This window comes from Scomber scombrus, chromosome 15 (genome assembly GCF_963691925.1).
Source record: "Scomber scombrus chromosome 15, fScoSco1.1, whole genome shotgun sequence".
NCBI lineage: Eukaryota > Metazoa > Chordata > Actinopteri > Scombriformes > Scombridae > Scomber > Scomber scombrus.
This window is the reverse complement of record NC_084984.1, coordinates 16804483-16821078: the sequence shown is the minus strand read 5'-3', so window position 1 is coordinate 16821078 and position 16596 is coordinate 16804483. Positions and strand designations below refer to the sequence as shown.

At 38.6% G+C, this 16596-nt stretch overlaps 1 protein-coding gene across 1 annotated transcript; it reads left to right on the top strand.

The window, feature by feature from the left end:
• Positions 1–5144: 5144 nt before the first annotated feature.
• On the top strand, positions 5145–9031 carry LOC133995343 (zinc finger protein 883-like). Its single transcript, XM_062434699.1, has 5 exons — positions 5145–5380; positions 6353–6539; positions 6629–6700; positions 7053–7115; positions 7621–9031. Exons 1-5 carry the CDS (start codon positions 5171–5173, stop codon positions 8910–8912), a joined length of 1824 nt encoding a protein of 607 aa, XP_062290683.1. The 5' UTR covers positions 5145–5170; the 3' UTR covers positions 8913–9031.
• The last annotated feature ends 7565 nt before the right edge of the window (positions 9032–16596 follow it).

The following is a 16596-nucleotide window of genomic DNA, read 5'->3' as shown; positions in this document are numbered from 1 at the left end:
TAGTCATGACACAGAGACAGAGAGCAGAGCGGAGCAGAGGAGAAAGACGGAGACAACGATGTAATCTGGTTGCTATGTTACGAGTCCTGACCTCACACCCTGTGTGCTGTTATTGGCTGGGGGCTACAAACCTACTGCCCAAAGGTTGACGCCCAGAAACGTCCTTAACACAAACCAATAATAAAATACAGGCAGAAGGCAGAGTCTCTGCAGATAAATACACCATCACACATGTCTGGTGGGTCATGTGTCATGTGATGATTGAGAGGGATTATTTTTGTATGAGATGATACATTGTTTTTTTTTAGGAAAATCCTGCCTAGTGTACCTTTTAAAACAATAATTATTTTTTTTAAATTAAGGCATGCAGTGGAGAAAGCTGAAAAACTAAGAAGTGGTTCAAAATGGGCCGTACTTAATGTAAATCGTACAATTTTGAAGACTACTTCCAGCAGTGGATTAATACACTTTTGGAGCTGTAGCATTTACATTATCAGGACAAAAAACATGTTACCCATACATACAACTATGTTACATGTTTAATAGTTTCTGATGTACCAGGTTATTCAGTTCATTGTTGGTTTTGGTCTTTTTGTGGGTTTTAGCAACGATTAGAAAAAATCTACCAGACTAATCCTTTCAGATCCTGCAGTAGAAAAGGGTTAGTGGTCACATGCAAGCTAAACACTTTTCAAACAGTAGGCAGTAAAGTCCACTAATGTTTACATTTTGAGTATTTATCTTACTATTGATGTAAAGGAAATCTTTGTTTATCTCCCTCCTGTGTTAAAATAAAAGTAGGCAACAGTCAAGCTAACAAAAGAGAAAAGAAGCATGAGAATCAATGACTTCTGAAGCATGTGTCCCCATTTACCCTCACACCTGCCAAGAGACTTGACCAACCAGCAGAACGGGGTGGTGATTACCATTAGTTACTATCAGAGGAGCATGCTGTCATTTTATTTCAGAGCCAGACTTCCTCAGCCCTCTCTCAGGAGTTCCTGATATAGGCGTAGCAGTTAATGAGGGAAATACCCAAAGTTAAACCGAGCATGGGAGCCTGAGAGCCTGAGGAGGTGGAGCGGGGGTGGAGGGAGGACCGGAGGGACTGGAACGTGAGAGAAAAGGTAGCAAGAGAAAAAGAGAGGGATGACTCTACAGAGAGGGAAGGAGAGCTGTGAGTTTTTCCTGGAGGACTCGGTCGTGTCTTTGCTGTGGCTGTGTGGGTCCCTGGCATGATGATTTGGGACAGAATAGAAAAATCACATTGCCAGGGATTACTACACTGCTACGGTGTCCGCTGCTGTTGCTGGAGCTGCTGAAGGAGGATAAGTGTTTTCCAATTTCCAGGAGAGTGTCACACTTTTTTCCTGCCTTTTTAAACATCTCTAAGAAGGGAATTCTTCCAGCTGCCAGTTCGTGGATCACTCCAAAAGAACAAGTCTTCTGAGGCAAGATGAGTGGATTAGTGTGTTTGTGTTGTGTCTGCTGTTTCTGATCAGGTGCAGAGCTTAGTCGACTGCTGAACAGGGAGTCTTAGCAATTTGTTCACAGTGGCTAAGTTCTTCACTTGTTATGAATTTGGATACAAACATCTGCAGCTACTTACTCACTGGAACTTTATATACTCTTGTCAAAAACAGTTAAAATTAAAGGTTTAATTATATTTTTTTATAATATAGTTTTTTTCACAAACAATGAAAACTAAAGCAGAGGATCTTGTGCTCAAACTGTAAAAAGTGAGAATCTGGGGATTTATTTTGAACGTCACTTAAGTTAACTTTAACTCTTTTTGTCATTAAAGGATAAGGCTGATGTTTTTTAGTAGTCTTTTTTTATTGCCAACAAAAAAAGACCAAAACCCACAATTATTTGATACTACTAATAAGTATTGTCTTTGTAGCAATGACAAAAGCCAGATACATCTTATTCCTCTGAGCTCCACTGTTGTCCATAAACCATTAAAACATATCAGTTAGCCACACTGTTTCACTGGCTGACATCATTATCGTGAACATATAAAATATGTTTTTGTGGTCTGCTAACAAATACTTAGCAGACCACAAAATGTGTATTAATACAACTGAAAATGCACCATGTCCGAAGTTGGAGTAACATTGGCTAAAAACGGCATTGCTCAGCTGTTTGAGGGGAATTACTGAGTTTAAAGAAAATGAAAAAATATATTTGTACTTGTTTAAAACATAAAAGCACAGGCACAAGCACAAGTGCTTTTAAAAGATTTATGTCCTGATTAGGGACCAATAAAATAAGGCTAAATGCCACAGCCATAGTAGGGAAATAGGAAAGTATTAGGCACTAACACATTGTTGGTTTTGGTCTTTTAATGGGATTTGATGACTTTAAGAAAAATTTAGACAGACAGCAGCCTTATCCTTTACGGGGTACTCACTGCCTGACAACACTACATTCAATAACGGCCACAATCTCAGGTTTGATATAAGTCTACCCCTATTCCTGGAATAAATCTAATCTTGTGGTGAATTTGATGCAGAGTATGGACTGTAGGAACATTCTTGAGCTATTTTAAGACCTGTTAGTGGAAGGGAACCCAAATTAAAAGTGACAGTACAGTCGAAAACTACATTTTTCTTAAAAGAGAATCAAAGAGCCAGTGGGTCTTGTATTTAAAATACTTCATCAACGTTTTAGAGGTCCTATGTTGATAAAGTATGTTGGTAATGCTTTTGTAAGTTATGATTTTATATGCAACTTAGAAATTATGGATACTTGTTACTACAAATATATATATGAAGATGAAGACATGTTCCCATTTGTCCAGTGCATTTACAGGTGCATTAGCATCTCGGTTTTAGATCTTATCCTGATTTTGATCATATTCAGGATATTAATAATATTACATGGAACATAAGAGACCTGGATATTTAGTCCCCTGTGACTAACAGTATCCAGATTGTGATCATCTGTGTTCAGCTATGTCTTAATTCCTCAACATCTAAGACTCTCATTCCTCTACCAATAGAAGGATAAGGTGTTTACATGCCACTGCATCCTGATTTCTATTTGAGTACTTCATGTAGAATATCCAGATTTCTCAAAACTGGGATTTGATGTTTACAGTTACAACACATAACTGGGAAGGTTTTGAGTATCAGTCAGAGGTTTGGACACAGTTTTCTATTCCCTTGAATGAGAAGGTGTGTCCAAACTTTTGACCGGTATTCTGTATGTGTATGATTTAGCAGTGATTTGCAATAGATAAAAAATACACCCACACAATTTGGTTTTGGAAAAATAAACACAAAGAAAATGGGCTTATCACACACACACACACACACACACACACACACACACACACACACACACACACACACACACACACACACACACACACACACACACACACACACACACACACACACACACACAAAACACAAACGGTTAACCAGCACACCTCTCAGTTTCCCACCAAGCCTGAGACTATGACAAAAAAAACCAAACATAATGGATAAAAGGTTGGGTGTGTAGGTTGGAACAGGTTCAACCACTCTAAAAAAGGAGTATGAGCTAATTTGATTAGGCCGCTGGGGACAAAAAGGTTTGGAAACGCAGCAATAAATTATCTACGATTATCTCAACAGTGTCAAAACAAGGCAGATAACGCACTGCATTTGTATCTGTGGCATGTTGGATCAACTTTAGGGTTGTCACTTTCATCTAACAAGATCCACATGTGAGTCATGAAAGGCTCTGATCTGTCCTGTCTCTGCCTTTTATTGACATCTTATTTTTTATTTTATCTGACATTTATCTGAGCTTTTGGAACTACTCTCCCTTTGTTGTCAGAATAAGTTGCAATTTGCACTGTTGCCAGTTGATCTCATCCATTAAATATTTCCAATTAAGTGTCTCATAAGTAATCAGAGGATTATATTTAATGACAATGCTGCATTTACTTTTCCTTAGGGCTGATGCTATCGGATAATATCATTATGTAAAAAAATATAAATATTATGAAGTTTGGTTGCGTGCAAGGTATTACAATGTAGGTAATGTGTTTTCTTATGAGCATTTAATTCCTACCATGTTTTATTTACCATGCAGAATTTCACACCTGTCTTGGCAAGCTTTGAATGGCGCCACCAGAGCGACACATCATGTGGAGTCTTTGGCCAATGGGCTTGACAGCACTCTGAGGAAACATCTGGCCTCCCTCTTGTGCCTTCTGAGCTGACAGCAGTTGAAATCAAACACACTGGCTCAGTTCAGCAGGAACAGGAGTCCCGTCAGCACTCAACATGTCGTGAATACCAAGCAAAGGATCTGTGGAGACATTTCAAAGAGGAACAGTACAGTGAACATTGCATCATGCAAGAGTTTCTGGATCTGGATTGAAAACTAACTAGGATATGGCTATTGTATTGTATTAAGGAAGGACTGACATTAGACAACAGAGGAATACCTTTCCCCCCTAAAAATTCTCACTGTGTTTGGTATGATTTAAGGATAGTTCATGCACATGTAATACTATTTAAGAATCAGCCCATAAATGAAACTTACTTAATGTGTTTGCCTTCATACTAGTGGAGTCTGACTAGTGGAATCAGGTGTGTTCACCACCCTCTAGTGTTTACAATGCTGAAGTACAGCAGCACTAACATCTTTAATGCTAATAGTTATAGTTTCAAAATCAGAAAAAGTTGAAAACTTCCAGAATAGACCTAAGCCACCAAAATTAAGCAATAAAAAAAAACTGCTTGATTTGGTTGATATTGCACAAATAAATAAATACGAGTTATGAATGTACTTTAACACAAGTGGTTTTGGAATTGTTTGGTCAAGGATGTGATTGAAGATGCTGCACAAGAACATGGGAGCAATATGAAACATGTCAGTTGAGTGGAGTAGACAAACTGTTGATGAGCATATTCTGTAAAATTCTGTAACAACGTCAAACGTTATATTATAGTCATCTGTCATCTATATAACTATAATGGTGCTGCTGCCCACTTGTAAATTATAAATAAATAAGTAAAAATTGATGCCCACATCAAACCTTGCAGTACTGATTCTTCTCCTCTAGATGGCAACATGTAGGCTATACCTACAGGACAAGCATGCTCCCATAAATTACTCAAAGAAGAAGAATAGGGAAGCGCAGTACCTACCTGTGCATTTACTAACGAACATGTTGAGCCTGGACACTTTAGAGAGACAGATATCTGCTGTAGTGGACACTCTGGTGGCCGTGGCGGTGTCGGAGCTCCGCAGACTTCTGAACGAGTGCTCAGCTAACGTTGTGTCCGCTCAGAGCTGCACGACTCCGGCTGTGAAGACAGAGGAAGAGTGCGTAGTGGCTCCACCGGAGGAGAGACAGCAGTTTAACAGAGCTGTTACGGTAACTCACTCGAATACACACGCATTATTTACGTGACAACGTGCAGGTGATGTCAGTTATGTTATGGGTTGTGGTTATGAATACATCGACACAAGTTTTAATGAAACTGCGTTTTGTATTCTGTAGTGTCAGCGTTTATGTAAAACTACATTACCCATGAATCTCATCGGCTGTTTATGAATTCACTGAATATTACAGAAATATCTGCTCACAGTTTTATATGATGCTTCTACTATTTTGACCAAATATTACATTGACAACAAATCCATATTCTCAAGCAACTTTTCAGCCCTGACTCTCCATATCAAACAATACATTACTTCTATATGTAATTGTAGGCTACAAACAAAAAAGCTGTTAAAACATAAAACCTCTGTAAGCTTTACAATATATTCATTTAACTATTTACCTTGGGTCCCCTGGCATGTTTATGACTCAAGTTATATACAAACTTAACTTGTTGTGTACTTTCAATAAAGCGGTTTAAAAAATCTATCTATCTATCTATCTATCTATCTATCTATCTATCTATCTATCTATCTATCTATCTATCTATCTATCTATCTATCTATTTGGAACATCTTGATTTTCTTCTGGACTTTGACAGTGTTTAATATGATCAATGAAAGTTTTTGCACAACTAACACCAACTATGGACTCACAACAGTGTCATAACCACAACCTTTGCCAACATCACTGCAATGAATAATATATCATCAACCTGTGGATAATTTAGGTTTTGTTGAAAATTGTTCCTTTCGTACAGTCAGGAGTCCAAAACCTCAATGATGATATTAAACTGAGAAAAGCAGCATTTGAGAAACTTGAAAGCATTGTTGCATATTAGATTTCTTAAATGTTCATCAAGATTGTTGTGGATTTATTTTCGTTTGCTCAGTTAATCAGTTAATGAGTCAATCACCTAATCGTAATCAACATTCTCTTCATTCTCTCTCCCTCATGACTGACCAGAGCCAGTTTGCAGCCCTCCTGGAGACATGGACCAAAGGTGCGGTTAAAAAAATATCAATGATTCTCAAAGTGTCCACATGTGAAGCTGAAGGTAGTCCTGCAGCAGAACAGAGGGCCGGGCTGGTGGACAAGAAGAAGCAGTGTAGCGTGACACAAAAAGAAGGCAGAGTGTCTGTGCGCAAAAATCGTGAGTTGGAAAATGACTCAAGTGGAAGTGACATTGCCATTTTTTGTATACTTAACATGATAGCATATTTTTTGTGGTTGTAATTACAGAAGTGGTGGTGAGAAGTTCTCGTCGGAAGATAGAGAACAACAGAAAAGAGAACGACCATCTACATAGCCAAGGTATAACATAACATTATTTAGAATACATACAATACTGCTTTATGATGAGGACTAAACAGCAAAGCAGTTTTATGAAGGGGTCAAATGGCAGCCAAAATCCATTTCTGTTACATCAATTTTAAGATAATGAGTCATACATTACCCCACTATGTACAGCTTGACTGTGTTTTTAGGAGTTTCTTGGCATTGTTATGATATTAGTACAGTTACTAATGAACAGTTAGAAGTTGAACAGGATGGAACACATAACATACAACATGACCACAGAGAAAGCAGTCATTAAAACATGTTTAAGCTGTTAAATCTTAATGTGAGCTTCATTGACATTCATGTCATGTTTTTGTGCTTTCAGCACAGAAGCAGACTGGAGAACCAACAGTAGCAGCAGCTGATGCAGAGTCAGTGACTAAACCTGGTAATTACTGCTTCTTGATTTTACAAACCATCAGAGCAGATTTGTGTGTGTGTGAGAAACAGAGGGAGAGCAAGCTATTATTTTAATCAACCAGGAACAAATTATTCATTTACAACATTCACACCAGACACAATAAAATAGGACCTGAGATGTATAAAAGGAAGCAGCCTGAATATTTAAAAACTATTCAAAGTCTAGTGTGTGTTGTAGAAAAAATGCTGTTACAAAATGGAGGACTTTTTTTTACAGAGTTAGGCAGGATCAAGCCTACAAAGTAACACATGTTGCAATTTTCTTAATTTGTGGGACTACATGGCCTTCAGCTCATCACACACATACACACAGCAAGAGGAAGAGAGAGAAAGATCTGTTAGAAATAAAACACCAAAACAAATAACAAAGGAAAAAGGTTCATAATATATGTCTGTTAAATGTTGAATTGAAACTTGTTGTGTGTTAGCTGTTTGCTTCCTGCTTAGTTTCATATCCACTTTTCTTGTTGCAGCTGGCATAGCTACACATGAGGAGAGTGTTTCTGTATCACCATCTGAACCTGACAAACGTAACTCTGAGGCCACGACAACAGAGCCGGCCTCCAATGCCAACAAGGAAGACGTCGTCCAAGAGGACACAGACTCCACTTCAACCAGCACATCTAAAATGAAACAGATGTTCAAATGTCCTTCTTGTGTCAAAACATTTGCTCTGAAGTGTCTGATGGAAAGGCACTACCTGACTCACACCAAACCTCACCTCTGCTCCGAGTGCGGCAAGCGTTTCGCCGGACTGCACGGGCTCAACGCACACTCGAGGCGTCACACCGGTGAAAAGATTTACAAGTGTTCGGACTGTGGGACAAAGTTTGCTTACAAGTCCACTTTCAACAGACACATGCGCCAGCACAGCCTCAAGCGATCTACCACCCACACGTGCACGCTGTGTGAGAATCAGTTCGCCGGGGTGTTGGCGCTCCAGCGTCACAGGTGTTGCGCCCTGGAGAAGACGTTTGTCTGCTCGCTCTGCCCAGAGACCTTCAACTGCAGACGGAGTTTGGCAGATCACGAGAATCTACATCCGGGAGACAGAGATTTCATCTGCGAAATGTGCGGCGAGAGTTTCCTCTCGTCTTCGTCCTTGACCACTCACCGGGTGACTCATATGCAAAAGGAGAACTACTGCCATGTGCACGGCCTTAATTGTGGCGGCGTCCTCAAAGAACACCTGAGCAAACACTCTGGAGAAAAGCTTTTCACGTGCGAGGTATGCGGCAAAGGCTGCAGTCACCGGAGTGCCCTGAAGCACCACATGCTTACCCACACGGGGGAGAGGCCGTACGTCTGCGAGACCTGTGGCAAACGCTGCGGACACGCGAGCGCGCTCCAGAACCACATGAGGATCCACACTGGGAAGAAAGCGGGGCAGCAGCCGGTGTGCGATACGTGCGGCAAGAAATTCCGCTGCATGGTCAACCTCAAATACCACATGAGCGTCCACACGGGGGAGAAGCCGTACGCCTGTGAGCAGTGCGGTAAGAAGTTCAGCAACCCCAGCAATCTCAAGGTCCACGCACTGATTCATTCGGGGAAAAAGATGTACGTCTGCAACATCTGTGGAAGGAGGTTCTCTCAATCCAGCAGCCTCAAAGTGCACAGAGGGATCCACACGGGAGAAAAGCCGTATCACTGCGTGGTCTGCGGGAAAGCCTTCCTACACAGTGGCGACTTCAAGAAGCATCAGAGGGTTCACCTGCCACAGGAGACAGGTGGACAGTCTGAAAAAACTGCAGTGAAAATCTAAAACGTCATAGATTGTTGTGTCTATATGTACATACACTGGAGACTGGATTGGCAGCGCTGCAATAAATACTGTGAGGCAATAGAAGTTTGTCGTTGTGGTTGTGTTCCCCTATCGCAATCTTCGTTTCAGGTCAATAGGATGGTTTATGGCATTACAGTGTCAATCTGTTTGTCGTTGTTGACCCCATCAGACCAAAATCATGGGTATTCATATGCATTTACACTGGAACTGGAACTAAATTGGTCAATTCCAAACCAAGACCAAATTTACACAACCTTTTGTGGTAAAGGGTGTTCACATACTTTTGGCAATATATTGTATACCATAATAGAACATTATTGCACACCACTAACTGGAGATTTACATTGTTCTGAGGGCTGGGTTTTTTTGGACAAAATGAAGCCAAAATATGAAAACAATGTTATTAAAAAAAAAACTGTCAGAGGATAAAATGTCAAAATATAACATATATTTTGAAAAGTCGAACATGTCTTCAAAGTTTGTTCTCTGTTCTCTGTGTTGTCTTCATTAGCAGCTGTTCTCGGTTTTTCTCTCTGGTTTTACTGGAATCATACAAATTACTCCTATTTCGGTAATTTCCCTTGTCATTAAGCACAGGAAGGGAAGGATGGGGTTAATAAGTTTAATAAAGAAAGAAAAATATGGAAAATGATTTAACACGTCATCATGTCAGTGAGTCAGTCTGAAAGCGCCAGGCAGACCAAGTGACTCAGAGGAACATTGAGATATTGCTGCTTTTTCATGAGAAACAGTGGCTGAATTAACACTGTATGAATATCTCACCACTGAAATAAACTCATTAAGATGTAAGCACATGATGTACACTCCATGTGACATTGTTGCTGTGCCGCACTTTTGAGCAAAACCACATCACGTAATTCTGAGTCACTTCAAATGTCTGTTTACTACAAGAGGTTGTATAATGATATCTGACTACATCAACATTGAGCTGGGAGGAAATGTTAAGATGATGTAGAAAAAAACCTTAATGAACTGAACATAAAATCTAATGTTTGAAAGAATATTAGTGAAATTAGAGGAGAAGATAAAGAAACAATATTATCATTACCTTACCTTAAATGTTGCCCCAGATAGAAATAAAAACTGAATCATAAGAAAAAAGTGATTTTATGTAGTAAACAGGTGCGGGAAGTACTTATAGCCTTGATTAGAAAAAAAAACTTTGTTTAGGTCCCCTGAACCCTTTAATTAACAATGTAAATGCCATTAAATACAAACTCAAGAGTGATCACATCTGTCCCAACTGTGTGCTCTCCTCTCTAATAATTGAAACCAAAACTTCCAGGAGAACACCTGATTTCACTAAAGTGACCACAAAGGGAAATATTGTGAACATAAAAATGCCATAAAGCATGTATTATGTATCAAATGAAAACTAGAGAAAGCTTCAGAAGATGCTCATGATAAGACACCAGAATCCCAGAATCATTGGTAAAACACAAAAATAATGTTCTTGTGGACAGATGATGTGTCACCCCCCTACGATCTGACTCTACATAGGAGATAAGAGATTACCTTTCACATTTTTACAGACTAATTTAACTGTTTTGTATCTACATGATTATGAATTTCCAATGTTTTGATGTTCTATAATAAAAATGTTACAATTGCACTCTTTTAAATTGTCCACTAGGTGGTGGTAAAGGACCACATACATGACGCTGCAGCTCAACATTCAGCTCAACTGGCACCTGAGAAATAAACACTGTCAACAAGCATTTCTTTATATACTCACCCATTGAATATCCTTTAGAATAGAAATGTATGACCCACACTGTTGTTAAATTCATTTTCAAGGGTGGATGTGACCTCGCTGAGAGGCTGTAATCCATGTTCTGATCAGCAGGTTACGGGAGATTTGAAAAGGGAGATGGTTTAGACTTGTTTTTTTTAAATTTTTTAGTATACATCATCTTTGTTTAATTCATTCATTCATCAAGCCAACCTTTACCCTCAGAAAGACTTGTTAGGGTAACAACATCCCTCTTTGTCAAGCTTTTTTAATTCAAAAGTTAAAAAAAAAAAAAAACAGAAAGAGCAGGACAAAGACAACAACAATAACATAAAATGCACCAAAACACAACAATAGCAATTCAAGAAATTATACAAAATCAATAGACCATCATCATTTGAAAAACACATTTTACAAGAAGCTTTGAAACTTGATTGGATGTAATCAATACTCCTACCCTCCTCCCTCTCCTCTCTCTCTTGCTTTCTTAAAGTTGCTGCATGTAGACATAAAGTCAGCTTGAGCATGATGTGTGACAGTGTCCTGAAATGAAAGCTTTGTCCTCGTACGACTCGTTCAGTGAAGAGCTGAGTCTTGCTTGCGGCTGCTGCTGCACCAAGTGCTTCCCTGTGTGACTCGTCTCATGCTGCACTAAGCAGGTCACACACTGCTAATACCACTTTATTGCATTTAGTATAACCTTTAGGCCAGCCGTGCTTAATTCTGCTAAGAATTCAGTGTTTTTATGGAGATTAGACTCCCACTGATGCTGAGGTGAAGCTCTCTCTGCAAGAATTGTTTAAGATAATCTGCAAAACATACAATATACAATGATTGGTTTATTATTAGCTCTTTAAAAAGATTGTGTAAAGACAAAGTGATGTATGTATACAGGATAGGCCCAAGTTGTCAAACTGTCAAAAAATTGGAGGGGTTTGGGAAAAGTGATGGCAGATATAAGAAAAGGCAGACACCCCTCAAGAGAAACCGTGCTTGTTTTATTTTTAATTCAGTGTGCTACTTCCTGCTTCATGGTAGAAGTTACTGCTAAAATGAATGACTAACAGTCATATCAGCGATGGTTGTGAAGAAACGTGCATCAAAATAAAATTGTGAATTTTGCATAAGTATCATGACGCAACAAACGCAGCAGCCGTTCACAAAATCAAATGCTATCTGATTTGTTTGATCTGCTACCAAAATCTTGCATCAAATGTCTGGTCTGATTGGTAGTCTTGTTTATGTTTTATTTCATCATTTATCTACTGATTCATTTTGCCAATTTTATTGTTTCCATTCTTTTTAGGCAGAGTTTTGTTTGCGTATACACAAATGGCATGATGAAGTAATTCACTTATACTGCTCTTCAGAATTTTTTGAATTTTATTGGAACTAATTTTTCAAAAAGAGACATTTTGGGTGTCACAGTTTTTAAAGCTATTCCTTTTGTGATGATTGTACCAAGTACCCTTAAAGTGATACTGATAACAATTGAGTACTTTCTTCAATACCCATCATGTGAATAGAGGCATTAAATTGCATAAAATGCAGCCACAGACGGGTTGTAGCTGCTGTATCAGTGGGCCAATCACATGTAGCATTAAACTGAAGCACACTTGTGTTAATTGACTGTTAGCAAGTCTGTACATATAGTCATATTTTCTAGATCGATTGCAGGTATGGTTTGACGGGAGATATTTCAATGCTACTTGGTATCGATTTATTTCGGTCGATACCTCAAAGGTAGCCCTAGTATAGGAGAAAGTCTTTTGACTCAGCGTGTGTGTCACCTGATTCTCCAACACAGACTGTGGTCACTAAGCTAAAATCCTATCACAGTTCATAGCTGTTCCTGTAGGTCTGAGTCGCAGTGGTCAACTTTATTTCGCCATTGATCCATTCACATACTGACAGAAGTTATTGCTTCAGTTTAGATAGAAACAGCAGCAGCGTCGATGCATGTTGCCGTCTGCCGGACCGACCCACAGCGACTTTCATTTCTTGTCCACTGTGGCTCCTTATTTCTTGTCCACTATGGCTCCCTATGTGATGTCTAATTGTGATTAATGGAAGACAGTTTCAAGGGTCACTACCATGACGGTCACTGCAGAGTGATGAAGTGTAGTGACATGAAACAGGCAATCAGCATGCAGTGGTAGTTTCCTCCTGATCGTTCGATCCAAGGTCCAGATTTAGTAGCGAAGGTAATCTTACCTTTGCTGTCAGAGCTCCTTGACTCTGGAGGGACCTGTCTGTAAAGGGTTTTCTCTGAAGTCTCCTTTAAAGGTCCAGTGTGTAGAATTTAGTGACATCTAGTGGAATGGACTTACTAGAATGTATGTATGAAAGTTTACGAGTAATTTAGATTAGATTAGATTATTTTATTTCGAATGTGTAAAACAAGAAAAAAACAAAACAAAAACAAAACAACATATATATATATATTAAAAAAAAAGCAGAAGCAGTGGTCTCACTGAAAACAGTGAACTTACAACTAACAGAAAACGGAAAACATGATGCAATGCACTTTCAACCACATCCGAAAGGGAGTGGGAAGAAGTCAAAACTTATTGAATCCCACCCCTACTTCCTAAATCAATGCTTGCTAGCTCCTAATTTAATTACTAATTCATAACATCATACAATATCTTACTAATATATATTATATGTAATATCAATATATACATCTATATTTACTCTTATCAATATATAAATCATTGCTAAATTTTTCCAAAAAAATAGCTATATACATACATACACACACATATACATATATACATACATACATATATTCATATATACACCTCCCCATATATACATCCACATCCACATATGTACACATCCATACGTAGATAGATATACTTACATACCCACACATACAAACAACATGCACCTAAGTCAGTTAAACACCTCCATCCCTGTACCTCATAAAAATAATTTCTTTATACTTCTTTTTAAACTGTATTATGTTTGGACATTCCTTGAGCTTTAGATTCAGACTGTTCCATAATCTCACCCCGCAAACAGAAATACAAAAACTTCTCCTCGTCGTACGTACCCTAACACAGTTGAATTTAAACAATCCCCTTAAGTTATAGCAACCATCTCTTTCAGTAAACAATCTTTGAATATTTCCTGGTAGTTGATTATTTTTTGCCCGAAACATAATTTGTGCAGTTTGTAATTCTACCTGGTCTGCAAGTTTTAGTATATTTGACTGTGATAAATGATAGAATGGACAAAAACAATGATTGAATGAATGATAGAATGGATAAAACAATAGATGGATAAATGATAGAATGGGTAAAACAATGAATGGATGAATAGCAAAATGGGTAAAAATGTTGTATGAATGATAGAATGGATAAAACAATGGATGGATGAATGGTCGAATGTGCAGTAGAATGGATAGATGAATGCATGGATGAATGGATGTTGTAGCTGGAGAACTGGGGCAGGCTACAGATCAATGTGTGTCACCTGACTAGGCATGTGACTGTGTGAGACAAGAAAGATATCAATCAATTGTGGGGCCACAGCTCAGTGACATGATGACTCTGACCTTGGATAGACACCATTAATTAAAACTCTGTCAAGCTCTTTATCACTCGCTGCTCCCCCTCATGTGGACGGCCCATCAGTCAGCAGCAGCAGTCAGCTGTCAGCACAGAGCGGTATAATGTGCGCGTTCAGTGTGCTTACATCACTGCATTATGCAACATTATCAAACATATGTGGGTGGAATTGTAAACAGCAGTTCCAGCTTAGAGTTGAGCTGGTGTCAGTGATGATGTGGACTCACAGCTCACACACATAAAATCAATGCTGAGTCTGCAGGAAGTGAGAAAAATCTATCAAATGTGGGGCTGCACACAGTTTGTAGCCTGGAAACCTGGATATTTTTTCACATGTGGCTTACAGTTTATGCACAACAAAGGTCTGAATTTAGGTATTTACACTACAATTGACAACACTCCATTACAATAAAAGTCCAGCATTCAAACTATTATTTAACCATGGATGGTTCATGAGACAAAAGGGCACAGACATGTCAATTTCTTAGCTCCCAGCAAACACTGGTCAGACAGTGACACTGTGTCAGTTGTGAAAAAGGTCCTGGTAGGTTGATAACAATTATGATATGCACAGAAAACTGAAATCTAAAGCTACAGATATTTACATACAAGTGTCAATTTATCTTAGGTTTAATTTTAGATGTTGAATGGTTGCATGCAAACCTTTCCACATTCAATAATGGTGTGCCTGGACACCACAACAAAAACCCTCAAAATACCTCCCAGAAATGTGCTGTGGTAAATGGACTGCTTTTGTATAGTGCCTTTCTAGTCTTGTGACCACTCAAAGCGCTTTTACACTACAGGCCACATTCATCCATTCACACACATTCATACACTGATGGCAGGGGCTGGTGTGCAAGGTGCCTGCTCATCACAAGGATCACAAGCATTCACACACACACACGCACACACACACACACACACACACACACACACACACACACACACACACACACACACACACACACACACACACACACACACACACACACACACACAGCTTTCAGGAGCAATTTGGGATTTAGTATCTTGCCCAAGGACACCTTTATATATGGAACCAGGAAGCTCGGAATCGAACCGCCAATCTTCAGATCAGCGGACAACACGCTTTACCTCCTGAGCCACAGACGCAAATACTGTAAAATACCTATATGCATTTTTTCATACTAAAAATTGTCTTCAATGTCCTTAAGTTGTGACATGGTTATAGCAGACATTCTGAAGTGATATAAAATGAACTCATATTTATGTATTTTTAACTGCTACCACTGCTACATAAGTAACATTTTTATACAGATTATTTGGTTTGTTACAGGGATATCTATTATAATAAGAGCCTTATACATCAATCACCTGCCAGACTTGCCTATAGCATTGTCTTTAGCAACAGTTTAACAATGATACAAGTTTTATTTATATAAAAGATTAGTGACTCACAAAACGTCATCATTTAGTCTAATTAATGTTTGATATGAGAAGGTCATCATCATTGGGCCTTGTGAAAATATACCTAACTCACCATGAGAGGCAATTAACAAACTACTACACCCACATTTCTCTAGGCCTAGATAAGGAAAGCTCTGTTGGAGCGGGGCGGCAGTGGAGAGAGCTGTCACTCATAGAAACTCAGAAAAACTTTACTGCTAGTGAAAAGCAAACAATAGCTTCAGGATTAAAAGACAGAAAATGCAGATTTGGCTGGTAAACATGTCAATGGTGCAACTGTTTGGAGCCTGATTGTGAATCTTGTGTACAGCCTGCATACCTGTTGCACCACTACCATGCAGTAGGTCCATAACAAAATAAAAAGTTGGTAAATATGTACATCTGTGAAAATGAACTTAATAAATCTCTACCAACAGACCAACAGACTGCTGCATGTATCAGCCAAATCTGATGGCATCACATTCCAGCTATTGTATAAGCAATTGTCATCTAAAGGTGGAAACAGAACAATTTAAATGTATTAATTATTTCATACCATTTTAATGATAATTTATGAATTACCTATTAATTTTATAATTAGTAAATAAATTTCATATTATTTGCAATGCCACATTTTTAAATGTTGTATATTTAGGCCCAATCATAAATAATTTTAATATACTGGATTTGACTATATCATTTTTAAGACTGTGGGATGTTTATGATTTTTTTTGTATGCATGGTTTAAGGCAGTTCTGCATTGTTGGCATAGTAAGAAAATATTCAGGTAAGAACATATTGATAAACCCTGGATTTGTCCTTAAAACGTTTGTACGCATACTTAAAGCAGATTTGTGAATCAAGCCCATTGTCTTTGCACACATCACACACACATCTTTGCATCTTA

What these genes read in the sequence shown, in the direction of transcription:
- LOC133995343 (XM_062434699.1), top strand. Translation starts at nt 5,171, where the DNA reads ATGTTGAGCCTGGACACTTTAGAGAGACAGATATCTGCTGTAGTGGAC. An exon ending in CGACCATCTACATAGCCAAG is followed by an intron (nt 6,701 to 7,052) that starts GTATAACATAAC and finishes TTGTGCTTTCAG; the next exon opens with CACAGAAGCAGACTGGAGAA. An exon ending in AGAGTCAGTGACTAAACCTG is followed by an intron (nt 7,116 to 7,620) that starts GTAATTACTGCT and finishes TTCTTGTTGCAG; the next exon opens with CTGGCATAGCTACACATGAG.